This window comes from Perissodus microlepis, chromosome 10 (genome assembly GCF_051167445.1).
Source record: "Perissodus microlepis isolate ML-2025 ecotype Zambia chromosome 10, ASM5116744v1, whole genome shotgun sequence".
In the NCBI taxonomy this organism is placed as follows: domain Eukaryota; kingdom Metazoa; phylum Chordata; class Actinopteri; order Cichliformes; family Cichlidae; genus Perissodus; species Perissodus microlepis.
This window is the reverse complement of record NC_140470.1, coordinates 28,001,492-28,019,672: the sequence shown is the minus strand read 5'-3', so window position 1 is coordinate 28,019,672 and position 18,181 is coordinate 28,001,492. Positions and strand designations below refer to the sequence as shown.

General features: G+C 39.6%; 1 protein-coding gene across 3 annotated transcripts in view; it reads left to right on the top strand.

Annotated features, from left to right (window-relative positions):
- doc2b (double C2-like domains, beta) overlaps nt 1-17,847 on the top strand; it is a 183,287-nt gene extending 165,440 nt beyond the window's left edge. For 2 of the 3 annotated variants that reach the window (XM_084940914.1, XM_084940915.1), the window contains 3 exons: nt 2,710-2,791; nt 5,531-5,627; nt 10,595-17,847. In XM_084940914.1, coding sequence (XP_084797040.1) covers nt 2,710-2,791; nt 5,531-5,627; nt 10,595-10,728 — 313 coding nt within the window. In that variant the 3' untranslated portion in view covers nt 10,729-17,847. Of the gene's footprint in view, nt 1-2,709; nt 2,792-5,530; nt 5,628-9,848 lie in introns of all 3 variants that reach the window. The other variant, XM_084940913.1, reaches the window with a different exon arrangement.
- Nucleotides 17,848-18,181: the final 334 nt, after the last annotated feature.

Sequence of the window (18,181 nt, the reverse complement as noted above, 5' to 3'; positions counted from 1 at the left end):
AGCCTTTTTACCCCTGACAGGAGTTCTTGTAATTGATATTGATATTTGTAGCCTTCATTTTCAAAACCAGTCTTAGTTGCCAGTTTTGCTCTTTAATTTAAAAGTTACAAAAATCTACCTTTTTAAAGGGTGGAGAGAAAAAAGGTGCAAAATTGTGCACATATTAACTTTATTATTGTTCACTGATACATTTGAAGATGGATTGGCTTTTGTATACAACTCAAAACTATCAACTAAAACTAAACACAATGTATTAAATTGTTTTTAATTTACTTAAAAGAAACAAAGTATCAGAGCAGTTACTGTTTTATCTTATATATCTGCTCTTTATCTTGTTATCTACGTATCCAATTGCCACATTACACACTCTTTTATGATACTATACCTTAAAATCTACACTCATAAATGATTCTTCACCCTCAATAAACACAAATAGATAATTTTGAGTTTATTTATTCCAGTTATTAAACATTATGTGCTTGGTATGAACTGAATGTATACCAATCAGGTTAATGTCATTGGAATACTGAAAACAAAGAACACATAGTGTAAACAAGAGCAGTATCACTGAAGGGCGAGAGTCAAAACTTTGATCCTTATTGATGATTTTATTACAGTTTGATGACATCAGCCTGTCATGGCTTCATTGTAACATCATAGGGTGTTGTGCAGCTCTCTCCATGACCTTTCTTACGATATATTACTCAACATGACCTTTGGCCATAACAATTAAGGTCAAAGTTGAATGCTTAGCCAGCCAAGATGCTCATGTCCCCCAAGCAGTGTTGGTAAAGTTACTTGAAAATAGTAATTAGTTACTAATTACTGATTACTTCTCCAAAAAAGTAATCCATTATGTTACTGATTTTATGTTACTTTATGCACATTGCATCAAGCAAAAATTTAATTATATGCAACTGTCTTTGATTGGAAGAAATTTGTTTAACATTTAAACCTATTTTCTGCATATTTCAGTATATAAAAAAAATAAATAATTATATGTGCTAAAAGTAATGTCAGTACTTCCAAGCTTTACATGCTGTATGCTAGTACTCTCTCCCGCACTCCATATTATCCATTGTTGATCTACACACGTCTGTTGCTGCCACGCACGTCGCACACTCGTACGTCATTGTCATAAGACACTCTCAGAAACAAAATCACGGTTTAGTACCGCAGCATGCTTACGGGAAAGTAACAGTAATCTAATTACTTTTTTTGCAATAGTAATCCCTTACTTTACTCCTTACTTGAAAAAGGTAATCAGATTACATCTCTGCCCCTCTTGAAAGCTTATTTTTGTAAAGTTAAATCTGAACATGATATGTTGAAACTGTGGATCCTGGAGTGCTAATAAAGAGACACACAAACAAACAGAACGATTGCATGCTCCCTCCCTTCATCGGCAGAATAATGTGTATGAAAATTATCTTTTTAAATAAAAAAGTTAATTTGGTAACACTTTAAAATAATTCTTTTTTGTCCTGCAAAAACCTGGCTTAGTATATTTGTGGGTCAATATATTACATTGTAATTTAAATAAAATACCTTGATATTCCATTACATTACAGGGGAATTACCCCTGAGGTGAGGCCACATTATAAATGGCCAGTAACACTTTATAATGTGTTTATCAGCTATAAAACGAGAGGGTTTTTGAAACTGGAAAATTAGTTTTCCCTCTGCAGTCCTCAAGCTTTATTGACAAATCACATTTGAGCTGGCTTTGGATGCTTGCAGGTAAACAGTCCCTGTGATGGCCAAATGAAGCACTGCATTTGCCAAAAAAGGAGTTTATTAACTTTTCAAAATGTGTCACCGGCACACAGCACAGCAAGCTTTACCCCACCATATCCACCGGCTACACTGGAAGCCCCCAGATTTTGGCAGTCAGCAGAGAATAGTTTATGGGTTACTGCTGCATGCCTGAGTCACAGTAACAGCAGTACATATCACAGGCTCTAAAAGTTAATCTCTCTAAAAACCTAAAGAAATAAACATGAATTAGTTTTGTCTAAGGTCTAGCAAAGTGAAGTGTGGTATGACTCCCAGAAGCTCCACAAGAAAAGGTTGGAAAGCCAATAATAGGAACAAATGACCAACATCCAGAAACCTCACACAGAGAATCTGAGATGAAGGGTTTAAATAAACTAGAGACTGGAGACCTTCTCTGCAGTAATGCGCAGGAGTATCGACTGATTTTGGAAATGTCTTTTTGTTATGAGGTGAGATGTCTTCTCCACGGTAATCTCATCAAGCAGACACTAGAGTGAAATATTATTGTTTAACTAACCACGTGTGGGACATCAGTCTTGATAGAGTGGGACTGCAGCTGGAGGGGAAAGCACCACAAGGTCTTTATTATTGCAAGCTGAAAAAAGAAAAGCCTTAATAAAATCTGGAGTTTCTAAAAATCAGATGATGTAGTGATTTAGTGTGTGTGTAATGTAATGCAGCTGTGTGGTTGAATGTAGGGCAGTCCCACAGCACCCCCTGGAGGACAGAACAATATAACAGCTGAGAAATGTACAGTGTGCTGTCTGACCACTGTCTGTGAGGCTTCACATTACTGATGGTGGTTTAAAATAACACATGAGCACCGTGTGCTCTGCAGGGATATGTAATATTTTCATTTTTGCTGTTTCACTCATAAATATAAGCACCAGAAAATTGTATTAAATCTTCTTTCCTCCCCTCTCTGTCCTGCAGGTATCTGAAGCCAGACGAGAACAAAAAGTCAAAGCACAAGACTGCTGTGAAAAAGAAGACGCTCAATCCTGAGTTCAATGAGGTATAAACCACAGCTAAACCTTGCAGCATTTCTTTCTATTTTATTCCTGTTTATTGTTGCCTGAGCTTTATCTGGTGCTTTATGTGCTGAGCGACCTTCATAACCCTGGGACCAACAAAAGCCACTTTGACAGGGCAACGCTGTTGGAATTTTTCTTAATTCATAACAAGATGGCTTTTTAAAAAAGCTGCAGAACCAAAAATAACTTAAATAATTAAAGTCCTGTTTAGCCAAGTGTTTACCACTGAAGACGGGCTAAAACTCAGGTGTATTTTATCAGGACTGAACTTCTATTGATCTTCCCTTATAAAACCAATGAGCCAAGTTACTGACTGGTTAACTTTGATTATTAAGTGACTGTTTAGTCCTATCAATGCCTGAAGCTCTGAAGCTTTGAAAATAAATTTTTAATGGCTCTATCTGCACCAATAAATACTTTTTACAGTGGTAATAATAAGGGAGAAAAATTCATATTTAATGTAAAAGTTTTCTTTATAGTGGCAAACCTTCACATTTTATAAAACCTGTAGTTTGTCTTCTCTTTTTCCCTTTTCATAGTGTATGCCTTCAGGATTCTGATATGTTATTACAAGTATTACATATAAGAAATATATTTCCTAACCTGATACATTTAATAGTAAAAACATTAAACAATGATATAACCCAATCATTGGTTGGTTTTAGAACTATAAACACTCCTTTGGTTTATTGAATCTATAAGTGGGCATATTTTGATGTGAGAGCACTAAGCTGACAGCTAACACTAACAAGCTTGGTTAACCTAAAAAGTAAAACCAACATGAAGGGGTCTGTTTTACATTGTTACATTGTTGTTACATTGTTTTACATTACATCTACATTGTTTTAACCCCCATGGGGTTGTAAAAAGGCTTCAAGTTGTATAGAAGTATATCAGAAAATGTGAGGCTTCAAAACATCAAGATGGCGATGGCGGTTTCATCATGAGACACCGTGTGCTTTAGTCCCACAGGTCTACAGACCAGTCAGCTACCTGTTCTTGGGAGAAAATGTGTACTCCTTGACCGGTTTGCAAGTGGTTGCTGGTAGCTGATAGGTGAAACTGATTCCAAAGAGACATACAGTATGGTACTGCACCAAAAGCCTCCCTGTGGTATTTGTGGTCACTTGCAGATCAGCGTTGTCACATTTAATTTGTATGGAAGACACCAAGCTGTCTGCAAACACTTGCCAACTACTCACCAAGCGACAGTAAAAGTTGCACCTTTAGAAATGTTAAGGCACAACCTTTACTCTGAAAGTGAATAATCTCAATGTTCAAGTTTCACTGCCACTCAGCAAGTAGCTGATCAGTGTTTCCAGACACGTCACCGTCTTCCATGCAAACTGCAGACAACCACAGCAATCGTCTAGTGACCAAGAAGGTTTTTTATGCATCACCCTCGTTTAAATTGTCTCACCTAGTGACAGCAGTTGCCAGGGTTTTGCCTAGTTTGTCTGTTATTGGTACTCATGTACATCGTTTATTCAGTCTATGATTCAAAGTAAGATTATAATATATATGTAAAAACTGGCACTGTACTGACAGTTGCAAAGTACAATTAACTTTTAACTGTAGTTTGCAACTGTGAGTACTTTGCAAACATTTAGCAGCTGAAAAGCCAGAGTTAAGAGGACAATGCGTTTTAGTTTATAAAAGCAAGTCAGTTATTTCTGGCCCAGTTGTCCAAAAATGCAAATAATGTTTGTTAAAACAGGGAGCTTAATATATTTTTGAACGCTATTGCATTGCCTCCAGACCTTTACCATGCTGTATACCGCTGCTTTGACAAATTCACCGTGAAGGATGCAATTTAAGTAATCAACCTTTATGTTCTTCTTAGCTGAGCCGGAGCTCCTCAGTCTCACAGCCAAACACCTCCCTTCATGGCTGATTTTAAATTGTATTGAAATCAGAAAGGTGCTGCTTCGGCCACGTTTTGAACAAGAATGCCAAACATGTTTTTGAGGCTGAACGGGCCACAGGGCAGCTCGGCTCGGACGTTTCTGCTTGTATACGAGTGGACGTACCCCAGCCGAACGCTCACACAGGCCAGCGACTTGACATTTCCTCTGACATTTTTTGCGCCCATATTCTTCCATCACCTCCTGGCCTTTCTGTTGGAGACAAGCAATGAGGTCCTCCTCCATATCGAGGCTGTGGTTTCATTAAGGTGATTGAACCGCAGATTGTTGCTTCGCAAACTGCAAATTGATTTCAGAAGAAAATGCTTGTTTCATTTAGTGGACTGTATTGATTACACTGTCATGCTGTTACAGAAGCCGTGTGTGTATTCCGCATTTAATTTCCTCCGCTCTGAGTTTAAGATACGTTGACACCTTTGCTGTGCTGTGACTGTCCTTAACTAACAAAAATGAGTCTGGTTATGTAGTGACTGAAAAAAAACATTAGAGCGAGAAGAGCTAGATTAAACAGCGTCTTGTTTATGGCACTAACAAAATATTAAAGCCTAATGAGGTGTTCTGAATGTATTTCAGCAGGAAATGAAACAAAAGCTTTCAGAATTGTTTTGATAATTATGCAAACTGAAAAACTGCACATTAGAGTGTTTTTATGTGTGTGTGTGACGATGGTCCATCAGAATAAATAAACTCTTAAAGCCCCAATGTGGTGATCTGAAAAGATGAGGTATTATTAATCATGTGTTTTGAGAGAGAAAATTGTGGCGCTCTTATTTTGCCCTCTTTTATTTTCTGCAGGAGTTCTGTTATGACATAAAATATGCAGACCTCACCAAAAAGACCTTGGAGGTGACCGTATGGGACTACGACATTGGAAAGTCGAATGACTTCATAGGTAAGCAGTGCTGGGCTTCACTGTGCTGACACTTTGAGACTCCCTGAGGGTTACTGGGGTCTGCATGTTTTTAAGGACTTGTTTCGGTTTGCATTTCCAACATGAAAAGGAATGCAAACACAAACTAACTGCTGCTACAACAAAAAGATGGAGATCAACACAGGTGGGATTGTGTGTTTGTTGTGTAATGAGACTTTTAAGGGCGATGGAAAAGCCGGCTGTGATTGTGTGCCATGGATATTTCACAGTCTTAAGAATAATTGTAACATTATCCATAAATTCCAAAAAAAATCTGAAGAAGTAGCTATTAAACAAGGCCCAACTCAAAAAGATGTCACAACTGAGGTTAATATAATAACATAATGAATAACCCCCCCCCCAAAACAATGTAATATAACAAGTCAACACATAATATGATAAATCATAATGAACTTACACATTATCACAATATATATGATCACATTTTGAAAAATGTGCCATGTCCTGTGCTTTCAAATCACAGCTGGAATCTTCTATTTCCTGTTTGTCTGTATAAAAAGCCAATCAGATCTTTGGAGCTCAGGGGAAACACAAGACCTCAGATGTATCTGCAGTACTGTGACAAAGTTTTCACAGCACTCTGTGCAGTCATGTGAAAAGCTAAGTACATCCTCACTGCTTCCAGAGGAATATAAAGCGTAAATAGCAGCTAAGTGCTAATCAAATGCACTAAATCAACCGATCATCAGTTCGTGTGAGCACCTCTGTTAAAGTTTTGGCAATTTTGCTGGTCTGGAGCATTCAGATGTATGTTAACACAATAACACAATCTTCCAAAGAGAGGACGTCCCAGCAAATTCACCCCAAGGTCGGATTGTGCAGCGCACAGAGAAGCTGCAAAAAATTTCAGACTCAACAGGCCTCGGTTAACATGTTCACTGCTGAAGTGCATGACTGTAGCATTAGAAATCCCAGAGTTGGGACCAGGAAGCAGAGTTGCAGTCTTACACGCCTCTCTGCAGCTTCTCTCCTCCTGCTACCCCCCCAAAAACCCATCTCCATAGAGACTGTGTCAGCTTCCAAAAAGACAAAAAACAAACTAAAAACCAGCAACAAACAACTTAAACATAAACAATTACAAAGAAAGAACAGTACAGTATCCACATCTGAACCAAAGAGTAAAACAGTGAAATGTGGATTATTAAATATTAGGTCTCTCTCCTCCAAGTCTCTGTTAGTACATGACTTAATAATTGATCAACAAATTGATTTACTCTGCCTTACAGAAACCTGGTTGCAGCAGGATGATTATGTTAGTTTAAATGAATCAACACCCCCGAGTCATTCTAACTACCAGAAACCTCGAAGCACAGGCCGAGGGGGCGGTGTGGCAGCAATTTTTCACACCAGCCTATTAATTAATGAAAGACCAAGACAGACTTTTAATTCATTTGAAAGCCTGATGCTTAACATTGTCCACCCCAGCTGTGAAACTCAGAAACCAGTCTTACTTGTTACCATCTATCGTCCACCTGGGCCTTACACAGAGTTTCTGTCTGATTTCTCAGACTTTATATCTAATTTAGTTCTGAGCTCAAATAAAATAATTATTGTGGGTGATTTTAACATCCATGTAGATGCTAAAAATGACAGCCTCAACATGGCATTTAGTCTGTTATTAGACTCAATTGGCTTCTCTCAAAATGTAAAAGAACCCACCCACCACTTTAATCACACTCTAGATCTTGTTTTAACATATGGCATAGAAACTGAACATTTAACAGTGTTTCCTGAAAACCCTCTCCTGTCTGATCATTTCCTGATAACATTTACATTTACAATAATTGATTACACAGCGGTGGAGAGTAGATTTTATCAAAGTAGATGTCTTTCTGAAAGCGCTGTAACTAAGTTTAAGAATATAATCCACCCACTGTTATCATCTTCAATGCCCTGTACCAACACAGAGCAGAGCAGCTATCTGAACGCTACCCCAACAGAGGTCGATTATCTTGTTAATAATTTCACCTCCTCACTACGTACGACTCTGGATACTGTAGCTCCAGTGAAAACTAAGGTCTCTAATCAGAAGTACCTGACTCCGTGGTATAATTCTCAAACACGTACCCTAAAGCAGATGACTCGTAATCTGGAGAGGAAATGGCGTGTCACAAATTTAGAGGATCATCATTTAGCCTGGAGAAATAGTTTGCTGCTTTATAAGAAAGCCCTCCGCAAAGCCAGAACATCTTACTATTCATCACTGATTGAAGAAAATAAGAACAACCCCAGGTTTCTCTTCAGCACTGTAGCCAGGCTGACAAACAGTCAGAGCTCTGTTGAGCCAACCATCCCTTTAACGTTAACTAGTAATGACTTCATGAACTTCTTCACAAATAAAATTTTTATCATTAGAGAAAAAATTACCAGTAATCATCCCACAGATGTAATATTATCTACAGCTACTCTTAGTACCATTGATGTTAAGTTAGACTCTTTTTCTCCAATTGATCTTTCTGAGTTAACTTCAATAAGTACTTCCTCCAAACCATCAACGTGTCTTTTAGACCCCATTCCTACAAAACTGCTCAAAGAAGTCCTGCCATTAATTAATTCTTCGATCTTAAATATGATCAACCTATCTCTAATAATCGGCTATGTACCACAGGCCTTCAAGCTGGCTGTAGTTAAACCTTTACTCAAAAAGCCATCTCTAGACCCAGCAGTCTTAGCTAATTATAGGCCAATCTCCAACCTTCCTTTCATATCAAAAATCCTTGAAAGAGTAGTTGTCAAACAGCTAACAGATCATCTGCAGAGGAATGGTTTATTTGAAGAGTTTCAGTCAGGTTTCAGAGCTCATCACAGCACAGAAACAGCTTTAGTGAAGGTTACAAATGATCTTCTTATGGCCTCTGACAGTGGACTCATCTCTGTGCTTGTCCTGCTAGACCTCAGTGCAGCGTTCGATACTGTCGACCATAATATCCTATTAGAGCGATTAGAACATGCTGTAGGTATTACAGGTACTGCACTGCAGTGGTTTGTATCATATCTATCTAATAGACTCCAATTTGTGCATGTAAATGGAGAGTCCTCTTCACACACTGAGGTTAATTATGGAGTTCCACAGGGTTCAGTGCTAGGACCAATTCTGTTTACATTATACATGCTTCCCTTAGGCAGCATCATTAGAAGACATAGCATACATTTTCACTGCTATGCCGATGACACCCAGCTCTATCTGTCCATGAAGCCAGATAACACACACCAATTAGTTAAACTGCAGGAATGTCTTAAAGACATAAAGACCTGGATGGCCGCTAACTTTCTGCTTCTTAATTCAGATAAAACTGAGGTTATTGTACTCGGCCCTGAAAATCTTAGAAATATGGTATCTAACCAGATTCATACTCTGGATGGCATTACCTTGGCCTCCAGTAACGCTGTGAGGAACCTTGGAGTCATTTTTGACCAGGACATGTCCTTCAACGCACATATTAAACAAATATGTAAGACTGCTTTCTTCCATTTGCGCAACATCTCTAAAATTAGAAATATCCTGTCTCAGAGTGACGCTGAAAAACTAGTTCATGCATTTATTACTTCCAGGCTGGACTACTGTAATTCATTATTATCAGGATGTCCAAAAAACTCACTGAAAAGCCTTCAGCTAATCCAAAATGCTGCAGCAAGAGTACTGACAGGGACTAGAAGGAGAGAGCATATTTCTCCTGTTTTGGCTTCCCTTCATTGGCTTCCTGTTAAGTCCAGAATTGAATTCAAAATCCTGCTCCTCACATACAAGGTCTTAAATAATCAGGCCCCATCTTATCTTAATGACCTTGTAGTACCATATCACCCTATTAGAGCACTTCGCTCTCGCTCTGCAGGCCTACTTGTTGTTCCTAGAGTATTTAAAAGTAGAATGGGAGGCAGAGCCTTCAGTTTTCAGGCCCCTCTTCTGTGGAACCAGCTTCCAGTTTGGATTCGGGAGACAGAAACTATCTCTACTTTTAAGATTAGGCTTAAAACTTTCCTTTTTGCTAAAGCATATAGTTAGGGCTGGACCAGGTGACCCTGAATCCTCCCTTAGTTATGCTGCAATAGACGTAGGCTGCCGGGGGATTCCCATGATGCATTGAGTTTTTCCTTTCCAGTCACCTTTCTCACTCACTATGTATTAATAGACCTCTCTGCATTGAATCATATCTGTTATTAACCTCTGTCTCTCTTCCACAGCATGTCTTTTATCCTGTCTTCCTTCTCTCACCCCAACCGGTCGCAGCAGATGGCCGCCCCTCCCTGAGCCTGGTTCTGCCGGAGGTTTCTTCCTGTTAAAAGGGAGTTTTTCCTTCCCACTGTCGCCAAAGTGCTTGCTCATAGGGGGTCATATGATTGTTGGGTTTCTCTCTGTATCTATGAAGCGCCTTGAGGCGACTTTTGTTGTGATTTGGCGCTATATAAATAAAATTGAATTGAATTGAATTGAAAAAAGACTGAACAAGTAGGGTTTGTTTGGAAGGGTTCCAGGACAAAGCCTCTTCTCTCAAAAAATAATATGGCAGCACGGCTCAGGTTTGCAAAGTTGCATCCGAATAAACCAAAAGACTATTGTAACAACGTTCTTTGGCCATATGAGACTAAATGTTCAAACATAATGGACAGCACTACGTTTGGCATAAATTTCTGGAGGGTGCTGTAACTTTTAATATAGGATAAACATATAAGGATTTTTATTTTAATGTGAGCCGTGCAAAGTCCAGTGATGCAACACACAGAGCTGGAAATGAACATAACTGATTCTCTTTAGTAAACCAACTTATAAATAATTTGTAAAAGGTGTTTCATCTTTAATATTGTTTTTCAGCTGTTTTATGATGCTAAGAATATAAACTGATATTATAATGTGATGCATTATAAGTCTTGTATTGCCTGTCTCCTGTCTTTCTAATAAGAACTCATTCTGTGTTTGTGCCTCCTTTTAGGTGGTGTATCTCTGGGTATCAATGCAAATGGAGAAAGGCTCAAGCACTGGTTTGACTGCCTCAAAAACAAGGACAAAAAAATTGAACGCTGGCACACGTTGACCAATGAATTACCCGGTTCATTAAATGACTGAACGCACACATCCTTCGTCCAACCTGTTCGCCGGCTGCACCAGGACTCCCGCATCCTCCCCGTCCTCTCCACCCAGGTCGTCTTCTCTGGGTCGCCCTCGTGTTGCCCGCATCGACCTGAGACGCCTCTCTTTGGGAATACACAGTATTTCCTCTCCACAGGGCTGAGCTTAAAACATACACATCTCATGTTTGTGTTCAACAACACTTTCACACATACAGAAAGGAGGTTGCACAGCTGCTCATTTCATGTTTTTAAGAGAAATTCAATCCATAAGATGACTGACAGGGATTGTAGTGTTGACTTTAAAGGATTCTTGTATGAACGGTGGAAGATAAAAGAAGCAAAATCTATTTGATGAGATCTTTTACAGCAGTTAAAGAATTTCCACTAATCCATAAAGCTGCACAGGAAAAACCTTGTGAATTCAATTTCATGGCTATGAGCAGAGTCTTAGGATTTAAAGTAGTGGATACACTAACAAAGGATGTAGCAAATATTTTGTATCATTAATACAAGTTCTAGATTTGGAGCATGTATTTTCCATTTGGGCAGATGAGAGCAATGCCATAGAGACTTCGTGTAGTTTATGGAGAACAGTCTTTAAAACCGGCTGCAGGTTGAGGTCTCATTATGCTTCAAACCATGTCTGAACCATGACTCTCTGCAATGAAAACTGCTGTTTTGTTTGTTTGGTAGAGTTAATAGTGAAGCTTGTGTAAAGGCAAAAACTCCACAGAGAAAGAGAGCTGGGTTCCGGCAAGAGTTGCCTATAGCTACTTTATATTGTAAGCCAAATAATCTACAATAATAAACAGCAACCTCTAACAATCAGAAGGCCCCCAATGTGCAAGTAGAGTGACACAAGCAAGAGTGGGAAGGAAGAGCTCCCTTTAAACAGGAAGAAACCAGAGATTAATGAGTAAATGCAAAGTGGTCTGCAAACACATCGAGAGTGAGTCTTAAGTAGAAAGGAGTTACAATACCCTCCAATACTCACTAACTTTATTCTGTAAAGGTAGTTTTAGTTATTTTAAACCATAAGTTAATAAAATAATTTTTGCTTTTTGCAGTTCTAAAGCAGAAAACCTTTTTTTAATTGTGGATTTTACTTGTTAAGAAAGATATTGCAAACAATATCAACCTGCTAGCATCATATTAATCCATATTAGCCAGTTTAAAGAATATAGTTACATTTGATTTCAATATGTCTAAATTACAACAAAAAAGTATACTTTCACAGCCTCCACAATCTATTTGGATTCAGCTGTAGACTGATGTATAGTATGTGGGAGTCAGATTTCAGCTGCTGATATTAGCACCACAGCACCAGATGGCTAGTCATCCATCCATTTGTTTTTTCATGCTTATCCAACTACGAGTCATATTGGAGCTGCGCTGGGTACACCCTGGACCCTTCGTGTGAGTCCATCATAGGCCTAACATGAAGAGACAGTCACACATATCAGCAACGATGGATAGCTGAATGCAAGACTCCTGCCATGCAGTTGTCATTTGAGAGTGTATCATTCACTTTCACCGTGACAGAGAGCAATGATCATATGAAAGGTTCGGCTTTGGAAGATGTGGGTGAGAAACTTGAGAAAGATCCAGATTCCAGTGTGGCACATCATGGGCTCGATATACAGTAACTGTGCCTATCTCTGGTTACAACAAAGAATCTAAGTAGTATAACAGAAGAAAAGGCCCAAAGGTGGTGCATCAGGTCTGAATTGAGCGTTTTTCACATTCATAGGGTTTTGCACTGTAAAATTCAGTTAAAAGGGAGTGACCTTTACCTCCCAAAGAGTCTGAGGAAGAACATTTAGCAGACACAGCCTCACCTCTAGTGTTTTTCTTCACACGCTAATGTTTTTTAGCCACAACAACAGAATCGTACTTCTTGCCAAATTCACTATAGTGAAATTCAAGGCAATGGTCGTCATTTTGAGGGAGTGGAGAAGATCCAGCGAGCATATCAAATACAGTGTCTACAAAAAATTCAAAAGGAGACAAACTTAGAGGGCACAGATGTGTTTAAACCAGGCATGCACAATGTGTCTGTGTAGCTTCTTAGTCATCCAGGTCACGTTAGTGTAGAAAGCCTGAAAAAGGAGACAACTAGACTTCTTTAAATTTGTGAAGATGTTTGACTTCAATAGGTCACATGATGGTCACATGATGAGTTGGGGCAAAGTATGATGGTACCGACCCTCTTGTGACTCGTGATAAATCATATGACCTTTTGTTTTTAGAATTGAAGAAGCATTTTTGGATAAAAGGTGACGCGCCTTCATAAACCCAAAGAAGTCCAGTTACCCCGGTTTTTTTAAAGCTCTTTAGACTTTTTAGCTACATTGTTGAAGACGCACGTGTAAACAACAAGGTTAATATAGTTAGGGCTGGACCAGGTGACCCTGAATCCTCCCTTAGTTATGCTGCAATAGACGTAGGCTGCCGGGGGATTCCCATGATGCATTGAGTTTTTCCTTTCCAGTCACCTTTCTCACTCACTATGTATTAATAGACCTCTCTGCATTGAATCATATCTGTTATTAACCTCTGTCTCTCTTCCACAGCATGTCTTTTATCCTGTCTTCCTTCTCTCACCCCAACCGGTCGCAGCAGATGGCCGCCCCTCCCTGAGCCTGGTTCTGCCGGAGGTTTCTTCCTGTTAAAAGGGAGTTTTTCCTTCCCACTGTCGCCAAAGTGCTTGCTCATAGGGGGTCATATGATTGTTGGGTTTTTCTCTGTATCTATGAAGCGCCTTGAGGCGACTTTTGTTGTGATTTGGCGCTATATAAATAAAATTGAATTGAATTGAATTGAATTAATATGGCTGCTACATATAATTATATAAAGATGGGATCGTTGTTTGAAGCATGTTGAGGCCTCGATAGGCAGTATCACAACTGGAGCAACCACCATAACCCGTCAGTGAAATCTAAGGCACACTGGGTTACTAAGGTAACAAAGTCTGGCTTTAAAGCCATGTAAAAACTGATGCTCTCCTTTAAGGTTAAAACAAGAGGTTAAAGAACTAATACGCTAACGTTGAGCGTAAATTCCTTCTTAAGGCTTCTTTACAGCAGTTATTCATGGCATCCCTGCATGTTTCTGTATGAGACATGACAAAATGTCACCAACTATGTGGACCAACCACCGATTAAGTTCCACCCGTCATCTGCTGACTTTTGTGGTCGAGGATCGAGGCTCTGCAAGTGTTTGTTCCATTCAGTCATCCCATCTAGACTTCAAAAAAATCAGAAAAACTGAAACCAGTGAGCGTTATAATATAATTGAGAGGTGAATCATGGGTACAAGGCCGCAGCGCTGTTTTCAATCAGCTGGATTTTCTTTGTGGTCAAAATTAACTTCTTAAGTTTGAGACTTCTTAAGAGTGAAAGAAAATGGGTTCAAACGTCAAGGGCATGATTACATTTCTTTCAAACTGCAAACAGCAAAGTGCCCCTGAGTCAATCTGAGGCAGATGGTCACTTAGACAAGTGCAAAAAACACAGAATAGTAACGATACTGTGGGGTTTTGTGATTATCCAGGAGCTGCATGGATATGAATATAGGCAGAAAAATCTCATTGTTCTGATGCTCTGTGGACATATTTCATGCAGAAAATAGGAAACATCCACAGTCGCTATGTGCAGCCGTCACGCCACACAGCGTGCTTCAGTGCTGGAAAGCTGAGTGCAGCTGTAATCAACAACAGAATGAAGTTCAGTGGGTGACTCGTCTGGTGAAAATCACTTGTTGAGCCACAATGCCACCTGATTGGGAAGCTCTATTGTGTGTGTGCGCGTATGTGTGTGTGCAGCTTATTGTTTACACTACTGAAAATGAGTTTCGCTGATGGCATTTTCAGCTGGATGAAAATGTACCTGCTGTTTGTCAAAAGGGCCGAATTTCAAAAACAGGAAGTTTACATCAAATGTTTAAAAAGAGAAAAAATAGAAATTACAACACAAAAAGCATGTATTGTTTACAACAGCCTATTCCTGCTGAAGTTCAAGTTTGCTGCTAAACGGGCAAACGCGCCCTCTTTGGCTGAAGTCACTGCGGTCGTTCAGTCGTGCAATGCGACCTTCGCTAAGACGGGCACGGATGAGAAGGGCAGCATTTTTAATATACTAGCAGTGTATGTGTATTGTTACTATATTGTTGTTTTTTTATGTGAGCACCTCCACTAGAAATGTATCAAACAGAATGTACATGTTTAACCCCTTCTATTCCACAGTAAGTCCTGCACCTTAGTGCTCTGTAGTGTTCATATTGTTCATACGTCGGATCTGAAGCTCTGTATTTGAGCACACGTATCTGGGAATAGACATGGTTGAACTCACCCTGCAGCGGACTACCAGGGCTTATCTCACTCAAAAAATTCTAAGTGAGTTAACATTTTACTTTGAATGACTTATGATTGTTTTAATTTTAATATATTTTGTCGAAGTGGACCTACTATGCTTATCCTTGCTTTCTGTCACATACATACTGTTCCAATGATCTCTGCTCGTATTAATTATGGTCAAAGGTTCAAATACTGAGCCCAGCATACGTGCAGGTAACTCCTGTGAGCCAATTTCATTCCTGTTTTTCAGGAAAGTATGATGTGACATCATTCTGGGGTATTTCAGGATAAAGAGAGTATGTCCCGAATTTGGTCACTGGGCGCACACAGCTCTGGTTGTGTGATTGAAGGGGAAGCTAATCCTACGTGAGCTGGTTTTAAAATATTGTTTTTTTTAAGTGTTTCTGATATTCCAAACTCCAGGAGAACTATATTCTCACTTTTTTTTAATCAGTCATTATAAATAAAAACAGATCTAAGTTATATTTTAAGTGTTAAGTGTTAGCATGTTAGCTAAGTCTTGCTTATTTGGTTGACCTGCAAATTTTCATTCAAGTGAGATGCACGTCATTTTGTCTTGTGGTCAGTGGCTCTGTGCCCTACAAGTGAGCCCTGCCCCTCATTTTGAGAACCACTGGCTCAACAGACTGGTATGTTTGTGCCTGGGTCCCATACAGCAACAGTCCCCAACCCCCGGGACTCTGACCGTGAAATTTATGGTTTTCAGGGTTTTTATTGTTTTGTTTTTTTAAGCGTTATTTTTTGATCGTTTTTTTCGTTAACTCGGTTTCCCTGGGTCTTTTTCCGTGTGTTATGAATAAATCTTGTTTTCTTTGTTACCAGTACTGGTTTTGTTTTGTTGCATTTATCCGCAACACCTTAATGGCCGGTTCCTGAAAATATTGTCGGACATAAACCAGTCCGTGGCGCAAAAAAGGTTGGGGACCGCTGCCATATAGAGCCTACGCACAGCTTTTACGATTACTGATGACATGTTGTAGTTGTGCACTGCCACTAGGGGCAGTGTCAAAAATAAGTGACACAGCACAGTCTGTGGGCTGGTTTTGCTTGTGTTGTTGTTGCGATATAACCAGAGGTGTTTCACCTGGCAAGGCAGGACAATGCTTCTCCCCCGAGAGCAGACAAACTTTAAACTACAGCAGTGCCGATGTTTAAAGACTGTAATGACAGATGGAGAGCCCATCCACGTGACCCCACTGTCGTTGGTGGTGTCAGATTCTTTAGAGCATAATGATAATTATAATTACAGCTAAAGGGGCCCCTTTGTATTTCATGGCTAAGGCTGCAACAGACTTTCACCACTGGATACACAAAGACGGGCTGAAATGTTAAAAACAGTTAAAACTGGCCACTACAGGCACTATCTTGCAACATTTTTTAATCTTTGATGTGGTTTTTTCGCATTTGTGATGAACACCACTTTCACTCCCGTTCCTGTTCAGGCCCACTTTTAAACCAATCAGTATTCAACGTACGACCTATAAAAAAGCATTGATTTGAACCATGATTCATTCAGAGCTTCTCTAGTCCAGAAATAAAAATACTGAGCTGGAAATGAGCATAGCAGGTCCACTTTAAAGTTTACCCCGAGTCCCTGTGCAGTCCTGAATCCCAGGACTCAAACCTCAGATCACCAGGTTGGGATGCATGCCATATATAGTTCGATTCCCCAGTACGACCCTTTTTATGCATGTCCTCCACCACACCCGCCTTTCATCCACCGTGCACAGGCTGGTAACCCAGAAGCAGCGCACAAATACTACTCCTTACATAGCGATCGGGATTCCTGTCAGGCTTGCAATTTAGCTAACAGCTTTTTGTCATTACCTCACGTCACTGTAAGCGATCGAGCAGGCATGTTTGGGCTTTTTCTTTCAGGAGCATGTCGACTCTGTCGGTGTGGCTGGCTGCTTTTGCAGTCGTATCATTTTAACTCACTAGTTGCAGCTGTTGGATTGTGAAGAACAGCTCTGATGTCCATTTGTTATACTATTTGACCTTCTTCACCCAGAGTTTCATTACTGACACAGTGCTGTTTGAATAATTAGATTCCTTTTCGCGCTTGCTTCCGTTCATTTTGAGGAAAAATTTGATTTTGATAAGTGATGTCGCACCTTCAAAGCTGGGGAGTGAAATCTTTAACGCATTTCAGCTGGCCTCACGTCTCCGTTTCCTTTAAGTGTTAACAGTCTCTTCAGCCGCATCGATACGGGAGACACAAGGCTGCTGTGAAACTTTGCTGGCATCTCAATATACTCCTTAACACAGCAGTGGTCCCTCTCCTCCCCCCTCCCCCTCTCTCTGATTAATATGTAATGAATAAAACTGACATGTGATTTTGATTTTGTAATCTGTCTGCCTTTGTATGCAAGCTCAATATTATATAAAAAAACATAAATGCATGCATATGTTCTTGGTTTTGTCATGAGATGACTTTGCCTAATGTTTGATACTGTTTTCTGTATGAAAAAAATATGACTGTGGATGCTCTAAGATTATGCTACAAGTCAGTCTTTCTTCTAGACTACATTTTGTACCTTTGAACACTATCGCATTGCCTGTTTGGCTGCTGTATTGACTATCTGGAAGCGTGATTTGATGTGAATTAAATTCTCTCCTTTGTTGTTTTTCGTTTCCTTTTGAACACTCAGGCACTTGTTTTCATTTTTCTGAATTTGTTGAATGTATGACTATAAATGCTTGTCTCAAATTATATTTTAGTCCTATGCCAAATGGAAAGGTTGTTGTGCCTTATTTCTAATAACATGGGTCATTTCACTCATTGCAAGGTGCAGGTGAAAGTCTGAAATGTGGCATAATTTCTTTAGCTCCGGTCAGAGTCCATGCAAATGATGCTTCCAAGCAGCAGCAGCAGCAGGCGCTTCCTGCCAGATCACCGACACTAGTGTTCTGTATTTTGACGGGAAAGCAACAGGAACTCTGTTACAGCGATACTTCCTGCTAATTAAAGGCCAGTATGATCACGCAAGGTTTTGTCTGCAAACTGCATAAAGGCAGGTGACAAATTAAAGAAAAAATAAACCCTTGAGGCTTTTTGTCTCACGGAATCCAG